This window comes from Panthera pardus, unplaced genomic scaffold, assembly GCF_024362965.1.
Source record: "Panthera pardus isolate Hobbes unplaced genomic scaffold, ASM2436296v1 HiC_scaffold_2, whole genome shotgun sequence".
NCBI lineage: Eukaryota > Metazoa > Chordata > Mammalia > Carnivora > Felidae > Panthera > Panthera pardus.
Genome location: NW_026526765.1, coordinates 41,809,325 through 41,832,214, shown reverse-complemented (window position 1 = coordinate 41,832,214; position 22,890 = coordinate 41,809,325). Strand labels below are relative to the sequence as shown.

The window sequence follows — 22,890 nt, the reverse complement described above, 5'->3', positions numbered from 1 at the left end:
CATTCTGTCTGTTAACACACCGGAATCGAGAAAATAGTGGACAAAAACGGGGCAAATTGGACAGGACCGAGAACCACAAGGTTAGGAAAGGTAGTACCAGGATACCACGTTTGTCGTTCTCCTTGGAGAGGACAGAGACTAGGAAGGAAAGGGGCTGCGGAGTGGCCTAGGGAGGGAATGGGAAAGGGGGGGATGGGATTTAACTCAGTGCCTATCGTGTACCAGCAAATGCACTGGGCCCTGTGGTGGGCAACTGTTATTTTTGGCTGGCCAATGTCCTTCCCCCTTCTTCCAGAAACAGCTTGGGGGTCATGCGAATAGGCCTTTCCTGAGTGGGACTACTCATTCCCCACATCAGTCCATGTGGTTAAGTAGGGCAGACCCCACCAACAAGTGTATTCCAACTCTGTGGTCCTAGTGATTGGTTTGGAGATGGGCCTGAGATTGTCCAGTGAGAGCCAGTCCTGGGCTGAGCTATGAAAAAGAGAATCTCTCCTCCCCCTGGGCATGCTGTCTGATAGGATACAAGCCTGGGGCCAGTGGTGTCCAACTTCCCCATTATGAAGGAGAGCCTTCCTGAGAATAAGGCCCACACAGGGTACAGTGGAGCCAAGATGGTAGGATACTCCAAATGCATTTGTTTGAGCCCTGGATCCAGCTGTGCCTGAAGCAAGACCTACTCCTGGGCTTTTTTTTTTTTTTTTTTTTAATTTTTTTTTTTTTTAACGTTTATTTATTTTTGGGACGGAGAGAGACAGAGCATGAACGGGGAGGGGCAGAGAGAGAGGGAGACACAGAACCGGAAGCAGGCTCCAGGCTCTGAGCCATCAGCCCAGAGCCCGACGCGGGGCTCGAACTCACGAACCGCGAGATCGTGACCTGGCTGAAGTCGGACTCTTAACCGACTGAGCCACCCAGGCGCCCCCTCCTGGGCTTTTTATTATGGGAGCTGATAAATTTCCATTTTGGTCTGAGCTATTTGACTATGGTTTCTGCGCTTGCAACCAAAAAAGTCCTCACTAACTGTAAAGACACTTCTGTATGTGTCCTTTACTCTCACACGACTACCACACTCGTAAGACTTCTGACATTAGATGTGTGTGTGTGTGTGTTTGTGTGTGTGTGGTGGGGGCGGGGGGGGGTGTGTTCCACTGCAAGCAATTCTCTGAGACGTCAGCTGGATGTCCTATAGCTTAACCGGTTCTGACACTATTTACCTAGAAAGAGTATCAGACCCCACAGGTTAAGGGCTCAGTCCTACATGGCTGCCCCTCCCCCACTTCAGATGCCAATCTAAAGTCCCAGGTTGTCACTTGTGCTTCTGACCGACTGGCTATAAATTGGGGTTCCCATGACCCCCCAACTTGGGCTCAATAATTCACTAGCGTAGCTTACAGAACTCAGGGGAACACTTATGTTTACTGGTTTCTTATACAAGGGGATGACAAAGGGTAGAGATGAACATCCAGGTGGAAGGGGTTCGTAGGCCAAGGGGTGCGGGAGGAGGCGTGGAGCTTCCATGGCCCCTCCCAGCGCACCAGTCTCCCAGAACCTCCACGTGTTCGGCAACCCGGAGGCTCTCCAAACCCCACCCTTTGGGGGTTTTTATGGAGGCTCCATCACAGAGGCACGATCCATCATCACCTCAGTTTCTAGACCCTCTCTCTCCCCCTTCTGGGGGATGCGAGGTGGCCCTGAAAGTTCCAAGCTTCTATTCATGGCTAGATCTTTCTGGTGTCCAGCCCCCTCCCTGAAGCTCTCCAGGAGTCCACCGGCAGTCACCTCATTAGAACAAAAGCCACTCCTATCACCCAGATTTAGGAAGAGATTTAGGAACTCTGTGTCAGGAAGCAGGGTCAAGGGCAAATACTAATACTTATACTATTAATTTATATAAAATCAATACAAAAGATGCTCCTCGTGTTCTTAACACTTACGGAGGTTGCAAGTTTTAGGAGCCCTGTGCTGGGAACCAGGGACAGAGAGAAGTTCATATATTTTCTATTATTTCACGCTAACATATCCATCAGGAGTTAAATAACAGTAGTATTCGCCGTGATAGATAGACTCTAAGTCTCAGAGAAAGTGACTTGGTGTCAGGTTTCATGGCCGGAAGCGGTAACGTTGGAATCCAAGTCTGTTTCACTCCAACCGTGTATTTCATGACATCACATGACCTCAAAGACCACTGAGTGGCAGAGAGCTGTGGCCACGTGTGTGGGATATAGGAGTCTGGAGTCCTAGATTTTAGCTCCGGCTCTACCAGAAACACCGCGTATGACCTTGGGATTGCACCACACGTCTTGGGGCTCCCTTTTCTCATCTGTAAAATGAGGAGGGCTAACTAGTTGATAGCTAAAAGTCTCTTCCAGCTTTAAGAAAAAAAATCAATACGTCCACGATGCTAATGGAGCCTCATACAAATGGAATCAATCGAAACCCGGTTACACCAGCAGCCTGAGAGGAGGCTCCCGGGATGCTCAACTGCTCAACGCAGCGGCACAAGGGAGAAGACAGCCGCCGCAGACACAGTGTCAGAGCGGCTTGGAAATGCTGGGATGAGTTCCCGTCTGCAGCCCTGTGTGTGATCCAAGTGTCTTCCTTCCCGAACAAAAAAGTCTGCTTTTATGACCGCCCATCCCACTGACCCTTTACCCCACTACAATGCAGACGCTTCTCTCCTATAATCCAGCTGACCTCAGGCTGTTCTGAAGGTCACCTTTCCCCACACTCCACAGCTTCTTCTCAGCCCGCATAGTCCTCAACTGCTCCGCAGAATCTGACCAACACTGGCCGACCTCGCCATCCTTTCTGAAGCTCTGTATTCTTGTGGCCCAGGTCCCTTTCTCCCCCCCACGTCCCTGACTTCTCTTCCTCTTTCTCTGACACCTCACTCCCCTTGTGCACCTGTAAGCGGCCACTCCCCCAGGCTGCCTTCAGCCCCTTCCTCCCTCTTTCTCCTTTCTTCCCTCCCTCCCTCTCTCCCCCTCCCTCTCTTCCTCTCTCTTGCTCTCCCTCCCTCCTTCTCTCCATCCCAATGACTCCCCTGGCGCTATTATTCAAATCCTAGCCTTTCTGAGATTATTCCCTCCACGCTGCGAAGCCTGATGGAGCTTTGTTCCTGAGTTCTGCTCCACATTTCTGACCACTTTCTTGAAACCTTCTCGGAATTTCAATCACAACCTGTCCCAAATGGAACTCGCTGTGTTTCTGCCTTGATCAGCTGCTTTCCCTGCCACCCCTCATTCCGCAGATGACAGCAGCAGACGTCCTCTCATCCAGGCTTGACACTTTGGTACAACTTTTGGCCTCTTTTCCCCCAACCCTCCTGTCTATAATTGCCCCGCAGCAAAGAGATGGGAATTTCACTTCCATCATGCTGGAGGTAGGTGGTGCTCCTTCTGTTTGCCGCTGTAGGTCTTGAATCCTTCCCATGACGTCATGGGCTCCCCGCTGGTCTCCCACTTCTATTGCTTTCCTCCCAATGGAGCCTGTGTCCGTTATGCCCTCTCTAAGGAGCAGCTCTAAGTGGGTCACTCATGCTCAGTCTCTGCATAAGCCCTATTGCCCAGTGAATCCCACACAAATGCCTCACCCTGGTATTGGGCCCTCAGAAATCCAGGCCAACACCCCAGCTGTGCTCCTGTGTCTTGCTTGGTCTTCCACATGGCACTCCTACTGCTCCCTGGAAAGGTTTAATAGTTGGTCAGCAATGTGCCTTTAGCTTATTCTCTCTGACTCCCTACAATCTTTTAGAAACATAATCTTATCATGTTGCTTCTTGGTTTAAAACCTGGGGCGCCTGGGTGGCTAAGACGCATAAACGTCCGACTTCAGCTCAGGTCATGATCTCGCAGTTTGTGAGTTCGAGCCCCATGTCGGGCTCTGTGCTGACAGCTCAGAGCCTGGAGCCTGCTTCGGATTCTGGGTCTCCCTCTCTCTCTGCTTCTCCCCTGCTCACACTCTCTCTCTTAAAAATAAATAAAAACATTAAAAAAAAAATGAAAAACTCTCCACTACCTTGCCATTGCACTTACTCTAAAATCCAAACTCCTAAATGGCTACAAAGCCCTATACGATATATCCTGTGTGATAGACTCCATCCTCCCTAGCCCCAATTTATATAATTCAGCCGCACTGGCCTTTTCCTCTGTTCTTTGAATGGGGCAAGCTCTATTCTCCCCCAGCTGGTCACGAGACAGCCTCCTTCTTATCCTTGGGGCTCAGCTTCAATGCATCTCTGTGGATCCTGCTTTCCTGGTTGCTACACTCTTTCCTGCACAGACTGGACGCGGCTGCAGAATCCTTCTCAACACAAGCGCTGGCTTCAGGTAACACTGACCAAGTGACCGGCGTTCTCAGAATTTGTGATTCTGCCTGGAAGAGCAGTCTGCCATCCCCCAGCCACTGTCAGAAGGGAAAACTGAGGCCTAGAGAGGCAAAGAGACTCACCCCAAATCTGAGCATGAGGGAGCAGTTGAGTCAATATCAGAACCCACTTGTTTCTAGTCTTCCGCCATTGTTTTTCCTTTGCACCAAACTCTTTCCTGTTTTGAATTCCTCGAGGTGGGTGGTCCCAAACCATAGGAAGACAGTCTTCTGGGCTCACAGGATGTGGGAAGGAAGGCCAGGAAGGCCAGCAGATAGGAGCTCGGGCAGGGGCGCAGGTTGCCTGTTCCTGGCAGAGCTGAGGCCGTGCATCAGAGGAAGGGGAGAGCTGTTGCCATGGTGATGGACCAGCCAAAGCAGGGCTCAGGGAGCAAGCCAGTAGACAAGCTGGTTCTTAAATCGGCACATTACCAAATGCTTAAAAAATTAAAACTGGCTTCCATCCTTTAGCAGGTTGGGAAGAAACCCGTAATTGTCTCTCCCCAGTAATCTATCTGGGTCTGAGTCCAGAGAAGCCACTGATATTCCCAGCACGGCATTTTTTGAACCGGGAATAATTTTGTCTGGCTTCTCACTTTGGGAGGGCCCAGAGAGGCAAAGTTATTTGCTCAAGTCGTGCAGCAAGCTCAGCCGGGGTAGAGGCAGTGGGGGGCGGGGGGGAGGCTGGGGAAGAAGGGGGCCTCAGTGATGACTTTTTGGAGTCACGGGCCATCCTACGCAAACACCTTCACAGTTCCTTGAACCCCACTCACCTCCAAGACCCTGCCGCTGATGTATCGGTCACAGGTCTCGCATTTAATGCCAAACTGGGAGTGGTAGTCAGATTCGCAGTACGGAACACCATCCCTGCAAGAGGAAATCCACACAGGGAGAGGAAGTTGGGGGTGTGGGGATCCGAGGGGGAGCCACATGGAGGTTCCAGGACCTGCAGCCAATGGTGACTGGGCCAAGATTAGAAACACTTGGGGAGCTTGTCAAAAATGCAGACTCCCCAGCCACCCCCCCCCAGATCTCTGGAATCAGAGAACCCCTGGAAGGGGGCCTGGGAATCTGCATCTCGGCAGACTTCCCGAGCGCACCTGGGAACCACTGGTCTGGGCTGCTGGCCATGGGTGCCCCTCTTCTGTCCTCCTTCCGCCCCTCCTCCCCGCAAGCTCTCCAGACCCACTTTCTTCTCTTTATCCCTAAGGGCTGTGAGAAAAAAGTATTGTCAAAGTGCATTAAGTTTTATTGTATTTAGAATAGGTGATAGTTGCATTTGGCACATTATAAAGGCATAAAGGGGAATGCCTTCACCCTCCTCCCAGCCCTTTCCCGGAGGGAATCGATGTGGTCAATTTTTGTGGATAGCCTTAAAGGGCTCCTCTTCTAATAAGAAATTTTACCTGCAGTGAAAGAGTCATCTGACTGTCCTCCCGGGTCAGTAGATAACAGGAAACTACCTTAAGCACTTCCTATGTGTTTCGTTTTCACATAGAAGTTTTAAGTTTCACTTAAAACTTATCAGGCAGTAATAGGATTTTTGTTAATGATTCTTATACTACCTCCTACTACTAATAGCCACTGACATTTATTTCTTGGTGTGTGCCGGGCCCTCCAAAGGTGTTTCACATAGATTATTTCATTTAATCCTTCCGGCCGCCCTATGAAGTCAGAACTATCAGTCTCCCTATTGTGTTGATGAGGCAACTCAGTAACTCAACGCCGATGCTCTAAAGCTGGATCCAAAGCCGGGCGGTCTGGTTTCTCGCCCAGGTCGTCATGAGGACTGAAAGACGGCTCCAGCGTGTAGGGCTCAGCTGTGCCGGCCTGTAGTGAGGACTTCGTGTGCAGGGAGGGGACTTCAACAGGACACTGCATCTAAGGACCAGATCTGATGACACAGCTGTGTAGTGCTAATGAATCCAGGACGAGAAAGGGCCATTTCCCCCACCTCTGGGCATAAGAGAACCGGCTCACACAGAGAGGCCTGAAGGACAGGCACGTCACTGTTTTGTCTCCAAGTTGTTGCCATGCTGGGACTGCTGTGACCCCACCCTGGGCAGCAGGGAGTCTGTGTTCCCCTGAAGGAGAGGCAGCAATGAGGACTCAGGCCCAGAAAAGCCCAGAGGTCAGACTGCTGTTCGTGGGCCCAGGAGACAAGCCTCCTCCCACCCCTGCCAACCTTTCCGCACGCCGTGGGTGTGGGAGGTGACCCTGCAGGGGGGATAAAGTCATGTGTCAGCAGAGGGGTACGATGAGCCAGCAAAATTTGGGTATAAATGCCAACCCCACCTCATTTGGACCCACGGGTTGGGAGGCCTTAGGGAATTTGAAATATGCATGATTCTAAAGAGAGGCAGAGGGTAAAATTAATATTTACTAGACACTTATTACGTACGAAGCACTGATACCTGAGCCTTTGCGTGACCCAATGAGGTAGGTCTTCTTATCTGTTTTGATAAGTGAGGAAACTGGGACTTGGAGAAGTGAAGTCTCTTGCCAAGGTCATGCAGGCTGGGCTTCTAACCAGGGCATCGATGCCACAGTCAGTGCCCCTAAGCACCAGCCACTCTGCCAGCAGACAAATGAAGAGCCCAGGGCAGGCTTCAGAGGCCCAAGGTGCAACGGGCAGTCAGGGCTGGGCCTCCTTGAGAGGAGCTCTGGGCAAACCCTGCGCCTCTAAAGAATTCTCACTCGGGCGCACAGACTCAAGGCCTCCTGGCTGGTGACTCACTTAAGGGCACTTCTTACTCGGCAAGCACAGAGCGAGATGCCAAACTCCTACTAACATGGCATTCAAAGCTCTCGGTGACGTGACCTCAGCTCACCTCTGCAGCCTCGGACCTTGCTTCACGTGTGCACGCGTCTGAGCTCTGGCCAACAAGATGGACGTGTCAGGCACCACCCTGCCCTTGCCCAGGCCGGGCATTCTGCCTCCCAGCTTTCCTTCTTTGCATTTTCCATTCTTACCCCTGTTTCCAAGGTCTGGCTCAAATAGCACTATCCTCCATGAAGCTCTCACGGACTCCAGATTTCACTCCCTGCTACTTCGAAGTGATCCCTTCTTTCTCTGAATATTCACAGCCCTGTTCTTGGGCCTCCGGCAGACAGGGCTCTCTGGTAGCATCCGTGCCCCCTTTTGCCCAGAACCTTGCCTGGGGTTTCCTTTGGGGGCCACCCCTTGCCCCTCACAGTCACTGTGGGTCACGGAGGGCTGGTCTCTGGCTCTAGGGTTCACATCCTCCTGGCCAGCGATTGCTCAGGAATGGGTATGTGACCTAAGGGTGGCCAAATCAGGGGCAACCATGGGACTTCCACTGGAATCCTTGGGAAGGAGGCCTTTTTCTCTCTGCCGGCCTGGCTAAGCTGGGAGAATGAAAGCCTGGAGTGGCTGGTGATTACCTTTGCTACCCTTTGGGGAGCGCCTGTTTGAGAATAAATCCAACACGGAAGAAGCTGGAGCTGGGACAGGGGTGGGGGAGAGAGAGGTGGGGGAGAGGGGCACTTCTAAAGAGCTAATGACATCTTTAAGTCCCTGGATTCAGCCACGCCGAAGTCAGTATGCCTCTGGCTTTCCCATTTCTGAGTCAATAAACTCTCATTTTTGCTTAAATGAGTTCGAATTGGGTTTTCTGTCACTTATGATCTGAAGGGTCTTCAACAACAAAACTCTTGAGCTCCCTATCACACAACTGCTGATGTCATAATTCTTTATGTATATAGTTTATCTCCCTTATTGGATTATCACTCTATTGACAGCAAAAACCATATGTGCTACAATTTTACGTGCTCACTATGTCCTAGCAGTGGGTCACAATGGCACCTCAGAAGGGTCTGGGTCACAGAGCATCAAAGCTGTCAGGGCCTGTGGCCACGATTTCTTGTAGGTACTTGAGTATGTAAACGCTGTCACTAGGGTCTAGTGGCCAGGGGACCGGTGCCACACCGCGCAGGCACTGGGGGTTGGGCCCTCTTTCCTGATAGCTTTGTGTGTCCGTTGTATCTCATCTCATGGATTCAATTCATTCAACAACTGTATCATTGGCCGGGGGTCGGGCACTGTGCTAAAAAGGCAGCCGTGGCTGAAACAAAGTCCCTGCCTTGGTGAGGACAGACATTCAATTTAATCATGGAGCAAGTTACTTACTTCCCCAAGCCTCAGTTTGCACAGCTTTGAAAATGGGGCTGGACGCCTCATGGGGGTAGTTGTGGGATTTAATGGGATAACCCATACACAGCCATTAGTGTATTCTTGGGACACGATAAAAGCTCCATACGTGGTAGCTGATATTAGTATCCTTATTAAAGAGTTGGCATGGATAAATGGATAACTGCAGACCGTGTTAGCCTGTGTGAAGGACACAAACAGGGCACGGAGGGCATGAGACCACCCCTGAAGAGACAGTGTGGGACGCAAGACCAGCGGGAGGGGAGGTGCAAGCACGTCAGGGAGGGAGGAGAGCATCGCCGGCGGAGGAAACACCACGGAAGGGCCCAAGGGTCGGGGATATGCTGTTTGCGGCTGTGGCCGTGTGGTGGCTGGATGCAAGTGGAGGGAGGCGCTACTGGAGACCCGGGCAAAGGCTGCAGGGGGCAGGCTGGAAGGATGGGGGGGGGGCGCGGAAGCTGGGGCGGGGAGGGGGGAGACACCCACTTGCTGATGTACTCCCCCGTGAGGATGACGCTGCAGGTCTGGCATTTGAAGCAGCTGACGTGCCACTGCTTGTCCAGCGCCAGGAGCGACTGGCCGTGCTTGATCTCCTCCTTGCACCCGGCACAGTCTGCAAAGACAAGAGAACGCCACTGAGCAAAACATCCCGGCCCTCCTCTCCAGCCAGGTGAAGGAGAACCACCCCCCCCAACAAAGCCGGTTTTCTCTCCGCAGTGGACACCCTGGTCCTGGCACCTGTCCAGGGGTCTCCCAGGTAAAAGCAAAGGCCGCCGGGGCCCTGGCCTCTGGACAAGAGGTCTCGGCACGAGGGAGAAAGACATCCTAGGATTCCTTCAGAAAGTTCTCTGTCATCCTGCCCACTGTGCATCCAAAACCAGACGGAGCCTGCCCTGCTTCCCACCTGCCCTCAAGCAGGTAACTACGCAGGCTGCTCTCCGTGACCTGGGGGACCCGCGGCATCAGCATCACCTGGGAGCTTACAGGTGTGCATCCTCTCAGACCCACCCAGACCTACTGAATTTGACCTAGATCTCCAAGCACAGTAACGTCTGAGACGCAGCGCTCCAGGGATAAGCTTAGTGGCTAATTTTCCCCACCCTGAGGCTGTGTGCTCAAGGGCAAGGACCCCGTCTCTGTTTTGTGGTTAAATCTATTCTCTGGCCTAGTGCTGTGCTGGGCACATAGTAGGCACTCAAATCATATTTGCTGAACATGCACGAAGGAGAAGACCTCACACGGTACCCAAGAAAAGGACAGAATTTACCATGACTGGCCCCGCTCCAACATACTTATATGCCAAACGTTTTCCGCTCCAAGGATTAAAGAACGTGATAGGACTGTCCCAAACCGGAGCGGTGCCCTCACTCTCTATCCTGATTCCCCTGGAATGGGCATCAGGACCACAGAATGTGGGGGCCAGGCATCTGCCTGTTGCTCCATCGGTGTCTGGGGAGGGGCAGGAAATGGAGCCAGCGTCCGAGGTACTTGGGAGATGCTGGGAAATCAGCCTACCCGACCGGATGTCCCATTCTGGAGGAGGAAAGGGTCACGGGACAAAGTTTACCAGAGGACAAGCCTCCCTACTGGCACCACAAGACAGATGCATACTTTGGAGCCTGGGGAGGAGAGAAGCTGCACATCAAGTTGGGAGAGGCTGGCTGGAAAACCTCAAGTCCAGCTGGGAGCGGGTCCTGGGAGAGAAGATGATGTCTGCCTGTCGAGGAAGGGGGTGCGCCCGGCTAACTGTGGGGAGGGACTGGGCCCTGATGACATGCCTGTAGGAGGCACCCCCACAGTTCTGAGCTCTTGGCTACCTAGAGCCTTTCTGACATCCTTAGCACGACTAGGGGCAGGAGGGTCTCTGATTGCAAACTGCTTCTGGGGACTGGGAGAATGGTTTTGAGATCTCTTTTCCTGCCTTTCCTCCTGGAATAAGTCTACCCACTTCTTTTTTTTATTTTATTTATTTATTTATTTTTTTTTATAAATTTTTTTTTTACATTTATTTATTTTTGAGACAGAGAGAGACACAGCATGAACGGGGGAGGGTCAGAGAGAGGGAGACACAGAATCTGAAACAGGCTCCAGGCTCTGAGCTGTCAGCACAAAGCCTGACGCGGGGCTCGAACTCACGGACCGCGAGATCATGACCTGAGCCGAAGTCGGCCGCTTAACCGACTGAGCCACCCAGGCGCCCCAACCCACTTCTATCCCAATAATTATAGATGTTGGAATGTAATCATCTAGAGATGACTTCATACAAGTGACTTGCCTGTGCTCAGCACAGAAGAACCTGGGGGCTCAGGGGTCAAATACCGAACTCGCGTCTCTGTGGGCCTCCGTGATAGGGTTACATAATTCCACAGGGGCTCAGAATTCACAGAGCAGTTGGTCACAGTCCCACCTAACGCAGGAATCTACAGCATTCTTGACAGGTGGGTACCGTCCTCTGCTTACTTGCCTCCAGCGATGGGAAGCTCACCCCCTCTGCGGAAGCCCACTTTGCCTTTGGACAGGCAAAACTGTCAGGCCTGCTTTCTTTATTTTTCCGATTTTGATTTTTAAAAATACGTATCACATAAAAGGTTTATTCGTGTTTTCTTTTGTTACTTCCCTTTTTTATTTCGTATCTGATTTTTTTTTTTATTGAAGTATCATTGGCACACGATGTTACATTAGCCTCAGGTATAGAACACAGAGATTCACCAACTCTCTACCTGGTGCTATGAGACCACAAAGCGTAGCCGTTATCCGTCACCGTACAACGCTGTTACAACGCCATTCACTACATTCCCTATGTCGTGCCTTTTATCCCCAGGACTCACTCATTCCACAAGTGGAAGCCAGTAACCCCTCCTCCCGGTCACCCATGTTTGCCCATCCCCCCTTCCCCGCCCCTCCGTCAACCATCAGCTTGTTCTCTGTATTTATGGGTCTGTTTCTGCTTTTTTGCTTGTTTATTCATTTGTTTTGGTTTTTAGACCCTAGGTATAAGTGAAATCATCCAGTATTTGTCTTTCTCTGACTTATTTCACATAGCATAATGCCCTCTAGGTCCATCCATGTTGTTGCAAACGGCAACATTCCATTCCTTTTTTGTGGCTGAGTAATACTCCACGGTATATATATATGTCACATCTTCTTTATCCATTCATCGGTCGATGGGCACTTGGGTTGCTTCCATATCTTGGCCATTGTGAATAATGCTGCAATACACATCGGGGTGCGTGTATCTTTTTAAATTAGTAATTTTGTTTTCTTTGGGAAAATACCCAGCAGGGGAATTACTGGATCCTAGGGAAGTTCCATATTTAATTAAAAAAAATTTTTTTTAAGTTTATTTATTTTGAGAGAGAGAGAGAGAGAGCAAGCAGGGGAGGGGCAGAGGGAGGGAGTCAGCAAATCCCAAGCAGACTCCACACTGTCAGCACAGAGGTCAATGTGGTGCTCGAACTCACGAACCGTGAGATCCTGACCTGAGCTGAGACTAAGAGTCAGACGCTTGACCAACTGAGCCACCCAGGTGCCCCAATTTTTAATTTTTTGAGGAACCTCTGTTCTGTTTTCCACAGGGATTGCATCAGTCCACATTCTCACCTACAGTGCACAGGGGTCCCTTTTTCTCCACACTCTCGTCGACACTTGTCATTTCTCGTCACAACTGCCTTGTTTTTATGGAGACTGAGACTGGACTCCTTGTGAAGCCCCTTATTTTATGCAGTAAGAATAACCTACCTCTTTTGCCACCTGACATTTCCTTTAAATATATATATATATATTTATATATATATATATATATATACACACACATTTATTTATATATATACATTTATTTATATATATTTATTTTTTATATAACATAAATAAATATTTATTTATTTATTTAAATATATAAATATATTTATTTAAAGTTTATTTATTTTGAGAGAGAGAGGGAAGGAGAGCAAGCAGGGAAGGGGCAGAGAGAGGAGGAGAAAGAAAATCCCTAGCAGGCTCCACACTGTCATTGCAGAGCCCGATGCCGGGTTCAAACTCATGAACTGTGAGATCATGACCTGAGCCAAAACCAAGAGTTGGACGCTTAACCAACTGAGGCACCCAGGTGCCCCACCTTTAAATATTTCAAGACAATTACAGTTTCCCTCCTCTCCTTCACTCCTCTCGCTTCACTTTTCCTTGCTGGATGTGGTCATCCACTGATCAGATTCCCCTGTGGACTCCACGGGGCGAGGTCTATTATGGCCAACCACACAATTCCCGACCTCTCGGATACGTCTTGTCTGAATAGCTGCATCCTCTCGTGGCCACATTCTAGCAATGAGTCCTATCTCCTTAAGTTGCAATGGCACACCTGGGATAGAATTAGCACCCTGAGTTCAAATTCAGGACTCAGTACAGTGTAGTGGTTAGAGGCTGGGCCGGGAGGACAGAGTGAATGGTGAGACGCTGGCCGAGGGCAGGATCCCAGCTCCCTCACTTACCAGTTGTGCGACCGCAAAGCCCCTGCTTCTTTACCTGAATATCTTCCTTACAACACTAGTGTGGGGATGCACCATAATCAGGCCTGGGAGGACGCAACACGTGTGCTCAATAAATGGTCACTGTCGGGGCGCCTGGGTGGCGCAGTCGGTTAAGCGTCCGACTTCAGCCAGGTCACGATCTCGCGGTCCGTGAGTTCGAGCCCCGCGTCAGGCTCTGGGCTGATGGCTCGGAGCCTGGAGCCTGTTTCCGATTCTGTGTCTCCCTCTCTCTCTGCCCCTCCCCCGTTCATGCTCTGTCTCTCTCTGTCCCAAAAATAAATAAAAAACGTTGAAAAAAAAAATTTAAAAATGGTCACTGTCATTCTTGTTTCACGTTCTCGTGTTCCTAGCCCATGTTCCGGGCACTATCCAGTCTCTGATCTGAGGCCAGAAGAACATTCCTCTTGCAGGGAAGGCCTGTTGACTCCGCCTGGGGATTCTGAGATGGCTTCTCCATGCGGATTTTCTTTCCGTGTGATCCTGCTGGTCCTTTATTGTACTGGCCTCAGGTTGATCGGGAGCTTTTTCTCTCTCTTCTTCCTCCTTTCACCCTTGACCGCTGGTGGAGCCTCAGGCATCCACCCAGGAGCCCATGAGTCTCGTATAATAAGCAGGGTCAGGAAAACTACACCCTGCCCTGAGTTGGTTGCTGCACAGCCAGCTGTCCACTCCTCATCTGTTCCCCTCTTTTCCAAAATTACAGCCTTCAGCTGGCAGAAAGGATGATGCCACCACCTGTTCCCCCAAATCCTTTAGTTTGTGGAGGTGTCTAAAGACTCCAGACAGCCATTTTTAGTTTTTCTTGACTGTGTCATACATTCCATTTAGATCAGCAAAAATGAGTGGGTTTTGCGAGTCCCTTCCTTGTCATGGACAACTAATCCAGGAAGACAGGACCCTTCCCAACTAGCAAGTCATGTCTCTGGTATAGGGTGTGAAGGGAATAGGCCCCAGGGCCAGACCGCCTGGGCACATTCCAGTTTCATTAGCTACTATTTGTGTGACTTTGGGCAAGTCATTTATGCTCTTTATGCTCTGTGGGTCTCAGTGTTGTCATCTGTAAAAAATTATTCTTCTCTCCCTTGTAGAGCTATAATGATTAAATGAGATATTATGTATAGAAAACTCAGTGCATTGCCTGACAATAATAACAGCCAATCAATGTTATCCATGGTTTAGCAGTGGTGACGATGGTGATGGTGGTATTGCTGGTGGTGGTGGTGGTATTGGCAGTGATAGTGGTGGTGGTGATGGCGGCAGTGGTGATAGTGGTGGTGGTATTGGTGGTGGTGGTGTTGGTAGTGGTGGTGATGGTGGTGGTGGTGGTAGAGGTGGTGGTATTGGTGGTATTGGTGTTGGTGGTGATGGTGCTGTTGGTGTTGGTGTTGGTGGTGGCAGCGATGGTGTTGGTGGTGGTATTGTTGTTGGTGGTGATGGTAGTGGTGGTGGTAGTGGTGTTGGTGGGTATTGGTGGTGTTGGTAGTGATGGTGGTGGTGGTGATGGTGGTGTTGGTGTTGGTGTTGTTGGTGGCAATGGTGTCGTTGTTGGTGGTGATGGTGGTGGTGGTGGTGGTGGTGATGGTGGTGTTGGTTGTGATGGCAGTGGTGGTGATGGTGGTGATGGTGGTGGTGGTGATGGTGGTGTTGGTGTTGGTGGTGATCTGGTGTTGGTGGTGGTGGTGCTGGTGCTGGTGGTGTTGGTGGTGGTACTGGTGTTGTTGTTGTTGGTGGTGGTGGTGGTGGTGGGGATGGTGTTGGTGTTGGTGGTGATGGTGTTGGTGTTGGTGTTGGTGTTGGTGGTGATGGTGGTGTTGGTGTTGGTGGTGGAAATGGTGTTGGTGGTGGTGTTGGTGGTGATGGTGGTGTTGGTGGTGGTGGTGGAAATGGTGTTGTGTTGGTGGTGATGGTGGTGGTGGTGATGGTGTTGGTGGTAGTGGTGTTGGTGGTATTGGTGGTGTTGGTAGTGATGGTGGTGGTGGTGATGGTGGTGGTGGTGTTGTTGTTGTTGGTGGCAATGGTGTCGTTGTTGGTGGTGATGGTGGTGGTGGTGGTGGTGGTGATGGTGGTGTTGGTTGTGATGGCAGTGGTGGTGATGGTGGTGATGGTGGTGGTGGTGATGGTGGTGTTGGTGTTGGTGGTGATCTGGTGTTGGTGGTGGTGGTGCTGGTGCTGGTGGTGTTGGTGGTGGTACTGGTGTTGTTGTTGTTGTTGGTGGTGGTGGTGGTGGTGGGGATGGTGTTGGTGTTGGTGGTGATGGTGTTGGTGTTGGTGGTGGTGTTGGTGGTGATGGTGGTGTTGGTGTTGGTGGTGGAAATGGTGTTGGTGGTGGTGTTGGTGGTGATGGTGGTGTTGGTGTTGGTGGTGGAAATGGTGTTGGTGTTGGTGGTGATGGTGTTGGTGGTGATGGTGTTGGTGGTAGTGGTGTTGGTGGTATTGGTGGTGTTGGTAGTGATGGTGGTGGTGGTGATGATGGTGTTGGTGTTGGTGGTGGTGGTGATGGTGTTGGTGTTGTTGTTGTTGTTGGTGGTGATAGTGTTGGTGTTGGTGGTGTTGTTGGTGGTAATGGTGGTGGTGGTGGTGGTGGTGGTAGTGATGGTGGTGGTGGTGATGGTGGTGGTGGTGTTGGTGGTGATCTGGTGTTGGTGGTGGTGGTGCTGGTGATGGTGGTGTTGGTGGTGGTACTGGTGTTGGTGTTGGTGGTCGTGGTGGTGGTGATGGCCGTGGTGGTGACGGTTGTGGTGGTGATGGCAGTAGTGGTGATGGTGGTGTTGGTAGTGATGGTGGTGGTGGTGATGGTGGTGGTGGTGGTGATGGTGGTGGTGGTGGTATTTGTGGTGTTGGTAGTGATGATGGTGATGGCAGTGGTGGTGATGGTGGTGTTGGTGTTGGTGGTGATGGTGGTGGTGAAGGTGGTGGTGGTGAAGGTGGTGGTGGTGAAGGTGGTGGTGATGGTGTTGACAGCGATGGTGGTGACAGCTGTGATGGTGATAGTGATGTTGCAACTACTGCCAATTCCTCTCAGTGAAGATGACGAGGAAAAACTTCCTCTTGTAAAAAGTAATATACTTCTTTTGTCTTGATAGTTCCTGAGTATTCTTGATCTCTTTTGAGTAGACATTACTCTTGCTTTTGCAGAATGTCTTTATTCACCTTCCAGGGATAAATGTCACACTCCTGCAGATCGAAAATACACCATGTATTTCCTCATTCTTTTTCCTTTTCTATGATAGGCTCTTCATCTTAGCCCTCTCTTGAATCTGGTTTTGGTTTCCTCTATCCTTCGGGAACTCAGCAGATCTTCCAACATCCCCTCTGGTTACGTGCGGCATGGAGAGTGACCACCTTTGGGGAGAAAACACTTCTGTGGAACATATGCCCTGTAGATCCACACACTGATGTCTTTACTTCGTCAGCAACCAGACCAGCCAGGATCCTGCGTGCTCCCCCTGGAGATGCTCGTGTGCTCACCTGCTTCCCATTATTCACTCTTCTTCGCCCCTCTCTGCCTTTGGACTTGGAGAATTATGGTGGAGACATTTAGCAGCCTCTCCTCAAGGACACGCTCACATACAGGATTCCCACACGCAGCCAAGGAAGTCTCCCACCTCTTCGAGGTCCCTGATGCACGTAGAAATGCATACTGCAGCACAAGCCACGAGAAACAACACACCCAGGGATCATATTCTCTCTTCGGCGTGCTTTCCAGATTAAATCTCCAAGTCGGCAGCATCCCTCACTTTATATTTAGAGAGCATTTTACACACTATGATGTATGTTAGTCTGCCTCCTGGATACTAATATATCTGCTTTCCATAAAGCTGGGGAAACAGAGCCCGAGCAAGGCTGCGTATCTGTTGTGCTTCACACAGAGGGTTGGCAGGCTGCTGGCTCCAGCCTGCCTCTCTCTATGGCCTGACACGTGGTCTGCTGGTCTCTGGGCGCCTCTGCAGCATCCGTCACAGGGCCGTGGTCCTGCACCCCAGCACTCCCAGCCTTGCTGTCATTCTTCACGATGCTTTCAAGGAATTATAAAAGACAGCAGCATGTGTGCTCAGCCACCTTGAGATGGAAACCTGCTCAGACCAGCGAACTGTTCATGAACGTCACCGGGGACGCTGAAGGAAGTGCTGTCTGCATGTTCTGTGAGCAGATCCGATTAGGTCTAGGGGAAGGAAGGGCGAGGGAGGGAGCCTTCCCATCGTCTTTCTCCCCAGCACACGGCACCGGGCAATCTCTCATGGAACCCCTAGGGGCTGAGGCCTGCCGACTCGGTGGTTTCGTGCTCACCCCCGCAGGGGGACGCAGCCCTGCCATGCTGACTCTGTCGGTGCCCGCACCCACACGGAGATGCCGCACAGGAGGCTAATGGGTTTTCATTGATTCTGCTGGGGAGGCCAGGGGGAGTGTCATGTAACATAAGAACACCGGAGCCTAGCGTGGCTTACCGTAGACCCTGGGGCCAGGCCCGTGTGTGTGTGGGCACCTGCCATCAGCAGCCTGACAAGGGCGTGTGGGAACCGTGATTCAGACATCTTACCGCTAGACATACTTGGGTGGGATGGATGCTCCACACATTTGAATGAGTGTTCCAAGGTACCCTCTTGAACCTCAGTTTCCCCCCAGATCTATGGTTTGGGGACGAGACACAACATTTGCTCTGGTGTGGCTGATGCTCCTCATCTCGAACGGTGGTTCTCAGTCTTAGGAGCAGCAGCAAGCGCCTTGCCCAGGAAGCTTATTAAGCCTGCGGATTTCTGGGTTCCCTTCTTAGAAGCCCGAAGCGGGCCTAAAAATCTGCATGTTTACTAGTCACAGCAGTGAAGCTGACGCAGTGGTCCCCTGGACACTCCCTAAGAGACACTAGCACAGCCCTGGTGGTTCGCTCCCGTATTTCTCCCCTTAAAGACGTGTCTGTGTATACTTTTTAGTAGAGTTTGTGAAAATTGAGAACCACTGGTAGCTTCATCAGCCCTGTTAAGGTACCCCGGGGGAATGTGGGTCCAGAGGAGGGAGGAGATCAGGAGCCCGGCTCATCCCAGAAGAGCCCCACCCAAGGGGCCAAACATGATACAGGCTGTCATGATTTAGCAGCAGCAGCCTGTTTTCCCTGCATTTCTGCTTAAGGAAGCTTGTGAGTCCGGGCAGGGTGCCAACTGGGTCATGCTTCAGGAGTCCTCCAGGGTGGAAACCTCCCCCACTTCCCTCCGGGACCGCAGGAGCCGGTGACGGAGCCGGGACAGGGAGCCCTAGGATTCATGACCGGCGGACAGGGAGGTGCCCTGGGGGAGGACTCACGGCTCGGTCCGCGGATCTTGATGGGCCGACTGCTGGTCATGGACTGGGAGCATGTCTGACACACGCATTCCTTCCCGCTGAAGGTCACCTTGTCTCCAATGGGGAAAGGCTTCCTGCAAGGGACGTGAAAGAGAAATTCAACACCTCTCCTCTGGAGGGATTCCACGTCTATTGGTGAGCTGACAGCGCACGGGCTCACAGCTCGGTACCGCACACAGCCTGCCTTACGTTATACCAGGTAAATTCAAGGGCTGTTCGCAGCACCAGGCTGACTGAAGCGCTCAGTTGGGGCCAGGACCGGAACTGGAGGCCCACTGGGGCCATTTACATGACTTTAACACTAGGCAAATCATGACACTTAGTTGAGCTTACACTTCTCATCTGTAAACGAACTGGCTAACAATTCCTCCTCGAGTTGTCCCTTCTTCCTGGAAGGACTTTTTCCACGCCAACCTCACCTATCCCCCCCTATGTCAAGAAGAAGCCATCCAACTCCTCGATTCACCCAGATCTCTTCCTTTCACTACCCGGGAGGTTGAGAAGCGCCCAGATGCCCTCTTCCTCTCCTCCGCATTTGTGCCGTTTGGGTTCCAGGGTTCAAAGGTCTCCAACTTGTACACGTCCTGCCTCCCTAACCAAATATAAACTATGTACAGAGTCCCTGGCAGCATTAAGCCCATTGTTCAGCTGCGCTTGCGCACAGAGTCTGGGACACAGGCTCTGGGCACAGCCCCGGACACAGGCTTCCAGTCGCTCCACCGCCCTTGCGTGAGCAACGTGGGACAAGGGAAGGAGCGCCGGGGTGACGTGGGGGAGCTGTGTTCTCATCTTGGCCCAGGCGCTGACTTGTGGCAAAGGACGATGCACTATATCCGTACGGGGCCTGACAGAAACTTCACTTTATACCGTATGGACCCTACTGTGCTAACCTCCAATGGGGCTGGGAGTCTGGGCCCCAGGGCCCAGGTTTTAAGAGACGGACGACTGAATGAATGAATTCCGCTGGGTGATTTTATTTGCTTATACGCTGTGTCATTAGTCTCAGCTGGGAACTCTAGCTGGTAACCAACAGGTAGTTATTTCATGGGGAGAATAATTAATCTATAAATTCCCTTCCTGATTAAAAAATGCATATATTTCTTCCAAACCCTGTTTCTACTTGTGACTTAATCAGAGCAGTCCATTAAATTTTAATGTATTTGTGGGCAGGGCTGAGGTTTCCTTTAGGTTTCTCATCTCCTTAATGTGGTGCTTGGCATACAATGGACCCTTAATGTACATCTGCGAAGTTAACAAGTGACTGGGGATTCAGGGCAAGGGGGTGGGGGGGAGGTTTCCATCATCTACCAGGTAGCCTGAGAGGCTAGGTGCTTATTATACGATGATGACAAGGATAGCAAAAGTAGACCCAATTATGTCCTGAGCTGTGGTCTCTGCAAGCACCAACTCATTTATATCTTCAGGAAAACCCACTGAGGTTGGGGTGGTTTTGATGCCCATTTTACTGATGAAGAAGCTGAGGCCCACAGAGGTCGGATCACTTTCCAGGGTCACAGAGGAAGGCTACAAACGGGTATCTCTGAACCACATGTGGCTGAAGGTGTGGGAGCTGGCCCAGGTGCCTGGTTTCCAAAATGGGTTGTGAGAGGCCAGGGTGCTCAGCGGCTCCTTTGAGGACTTCTGATGGGAAGTGGGAGGCTGAGTGTGGATGCCTGGATCCTTACTCTTGTCTTGACCGCCGGACAAACTAGTGTTTTGTATTAGATCATATTTGACAGATTGGATTCAGCTGCTAAAAGGTTTGCAAACTAGGGGCACCTGGGTGGCTCAGTCGGTTGAGCGTCCGACCTCGGCTCAGGTCACGATCTCACGGTCCGTGAGTTCGAGCCCCGCATCGGGCTCTGGGCTGACAGCTCGGAGCCTGGAGCCTGCTTCAGATTCAGTGTCTCCCTCTCTCTCTGCCCCTCCCCTGTTCATGCTCTGTCTCTCTCTGTCTCAAAAATAAATAAGCATTAAAAAAAAACTAAAAAAAAAAAAAAGGGTTTGCAAACCACTGGCCTGTCAGATCGTTTCACCCGTGAGATCTTAAAAATCTGAGTGTCCGGCATACAGCCCTGGGAGCCCCAGAACTGCCAGGGCGCTCGGGCAGAGGGTCCCGCCCTCTGCCGGCCACCTGCTCACCTGCACAAGCTGCACACGAAGCACTTGGGGTGGTAGGTGCGGCCCAGGGCAGAGATGACCTCCCCGGTGATGAAGTCCCGGCAGCTGTCGCAGCGGGTGCCGTAGAGTTGCTGGTAGTCCTGAGTGCAGATGTACTCTTGGTTCTTGAAGAAGAAGCCCGACTGGGCCAGGCCGCAGCCACACACTGGGGGCAACAAACAGAAAGACAAGGGCAGGCTGAGTCCAGGAAGGTCTGCAAGCGTGAGGTTCTCACTGGGGACAAGGCTGGTGTCTGACGTGGTCATGTGGCCAGAAAATGGTGGCAGATTGGACCTCACGGGGCTAGCGTTTCTGAAAGTATATCCCGAAGAGCACTTGCGTCAGAATCGGGAGCCCGGCCGGCTCCTTTAGGTGCAGACGCCTGGGCCTGAATCGGGCTCGCTGGGGCTAAGGTCCAGGAGTTTGAGTTTTAGCATACTCCCCGGCTGCTTCTGATGCGCCCTGACTGAGACCACTGATGGGCAGCCCTCTCAATACATGGATGAAAGTTTAGGGCCGCCGTGGCTCACACAATGCCATACCGGTGGTATCATGAATTTGAGAAGAATCATTCAGTTAAAGTTCCTCTGGGCACTTTCTACGGGCTGGAGTCTGTGCTAGGTGAAGACAACTTAGAGTGGCAATGGGACGGATGATTTGAAGTTTATAACCTGCTCTCACCACACACATAACGAGTTGGTCTGTTCTCTGGGCAGGAATGATAAAACACGATCCCCGAACTGTACTAATGAGCTACTAATGTATGCCAAAAGACGACCTTATGGAACACACGTCACGGGCGATAGGCCATGGGCTGGTGCAGGCAGCAAGTGCTGTTAGTGCGGAGGAAAAGGGAGCAATGTCATTGGGGAGGGATCACGGTAGGCTTCTTGGAGGAGGCGGCAGCTGGGCTGAACTCTGAAGGCAGGATGAGCCACAGCACATAAGTAGGAGTTGCAAGTGATATTCGTGTGGTGGTGGGGCGGGGGTTGGGGTAGTGTTTTTAGGGAACGGAGAATAGTAATAAAGGAAAATATTGACGGTTGGAGGAGGGCCTGAGTCTAGCTTAAGAAGTTTAGGCTTTGTGGGATATTAAGAAGCCACGGATAGTTTTTTAAAAACATTAAAAAAAATTATTTTGAAACTCTCTACCATATACAAAAGACGAGAGAAGGTTATAATGATGTCCCATCACCTATTTGCAAAAGTGGCCAATTGCACTGATAGCTTTTGAATAGACAGGCAATATGATTTCATAAGGTCTTGTGGGATTTCCTTGCAGACAATATGAAGATGTGTAGGACCGATAATAGATAGAGCAGGTGGATATAATTATAGGTGCTCGAACGACTCAACCCATGTGGGACTCCCTTCCCCCGAGGGACTTAGAAATGTGGGAAACGAGATTTCCCTCTGAGGGTTGAGTTATGAAATCAACACCTAATGAGAAGAGCAGAAAGAGGCAAAGCCTCTTCCAGGAGATCGAATGGCTCTCGGGGCCACCAGAACTGCCGAGTGTATTGATCCAGCTATAAAGCAAGGGTGGCCAGCCAGGAAGGGGCTGGCCAGCAATCAAAGGAAGGCCATTAGGGAGTCCATTCGCACCCTACGACCACCCCCCTTGCTCTGAGTGTTCAGAGTGATCGTCTGAGAGTTTGGCTTTCTATGCAGTTGGCCTTTGGGAGAGACGCAGCTGGTCAGGGGAATGAGAACTAGTACGACGGGGAATCGCAGCTCTTGTTTCCATTAATAAACAGGCACTCTGATTTTATACGTTGGTTTCCTGTGGACTTGGTTACCACGAATGAGCTTTCTCAAGCACGGTCAGCGGTGTGGAAACTAAGGAGACGGAATTCTGAGCCTGTAATCGTGAGGACCTGGCCTGGACTGGGTGATACTACCCCAGCAAACACGACCTCCTCGTTAACAGGGAAAGTTGCATTGCAAGAGCAGCCAGGTTAAAGATAGGAGGGACTTCCGGGCGCGTGGCAGAACTATTTCGCAAGTGTTCGTTCACCTTGCAGGCTTCCAGGGCCAGGATGAGTGAGGAGGAGGACAGCCCCAGATGTCCCAGCATTAGGGCGACAGTGCAGCACGGTGGGAGATGTAGTGGTCTGGGAGCTGGACCATCTGGGCTCTGGTTTTGTCACTGCCACTAACTCTGTGGGTGACCATGAACTTGGTCTCTGTTCACATGGATGCAAAATGAAGAAGCCGGATTAAAAAGGGACCCGAGCTTTTCTTCTGACACTGACAGGCTGTGAGTCTAGAAGGAGAACTTCTTTAAGGGCTTACCAGGTGCCAAAACATTTTAAATTCAGTGCGAGGTAGAGC

At 51.2% G+C, this 22,890-nt stretch overlaps 1 protein-coding gene across 9 annotated transcripts in view; it reads right to left on the bottom strand.

The window, feature by feature from the left end:
* The window catches only part of ABLIM3 (actin binding LIM protein family member 3), a 111,025-nt gene that overhangs the window by 41,462 nt on the left and 46,673 nt on the right, over positions 1-22,890 (bottom strand). For all 9 annotated transcript variants that reach the window (XR_008423703.1, XR_008423707.1, XR_008423705.1 and 6 more), the window contains 4 exons: positions 20,539-20,722; positions 18,358-18,470; positions 9,026-9,152; positions 5,142-5,235 (listed from right to left, as the gene is read on the bottom strand). Coding sequence is in view for 1 of the 9 variants with exons in the window: in XM_053907014.1 (XP_053762989.1) it covers positions 5,142-5,235; positions 9,026-9,152; positions 18,358-18,470; positions 20,539-20,722 (518 nt within the window). In the remaining 8 variants the exon portion in view is untranslated. The remainder of the gene's footprint in view (positions 1-5,141; positions 5,236-9,025; positions 9,153-18,357; positions 18,471-20,538; positions 20,723-22,890) is intronic.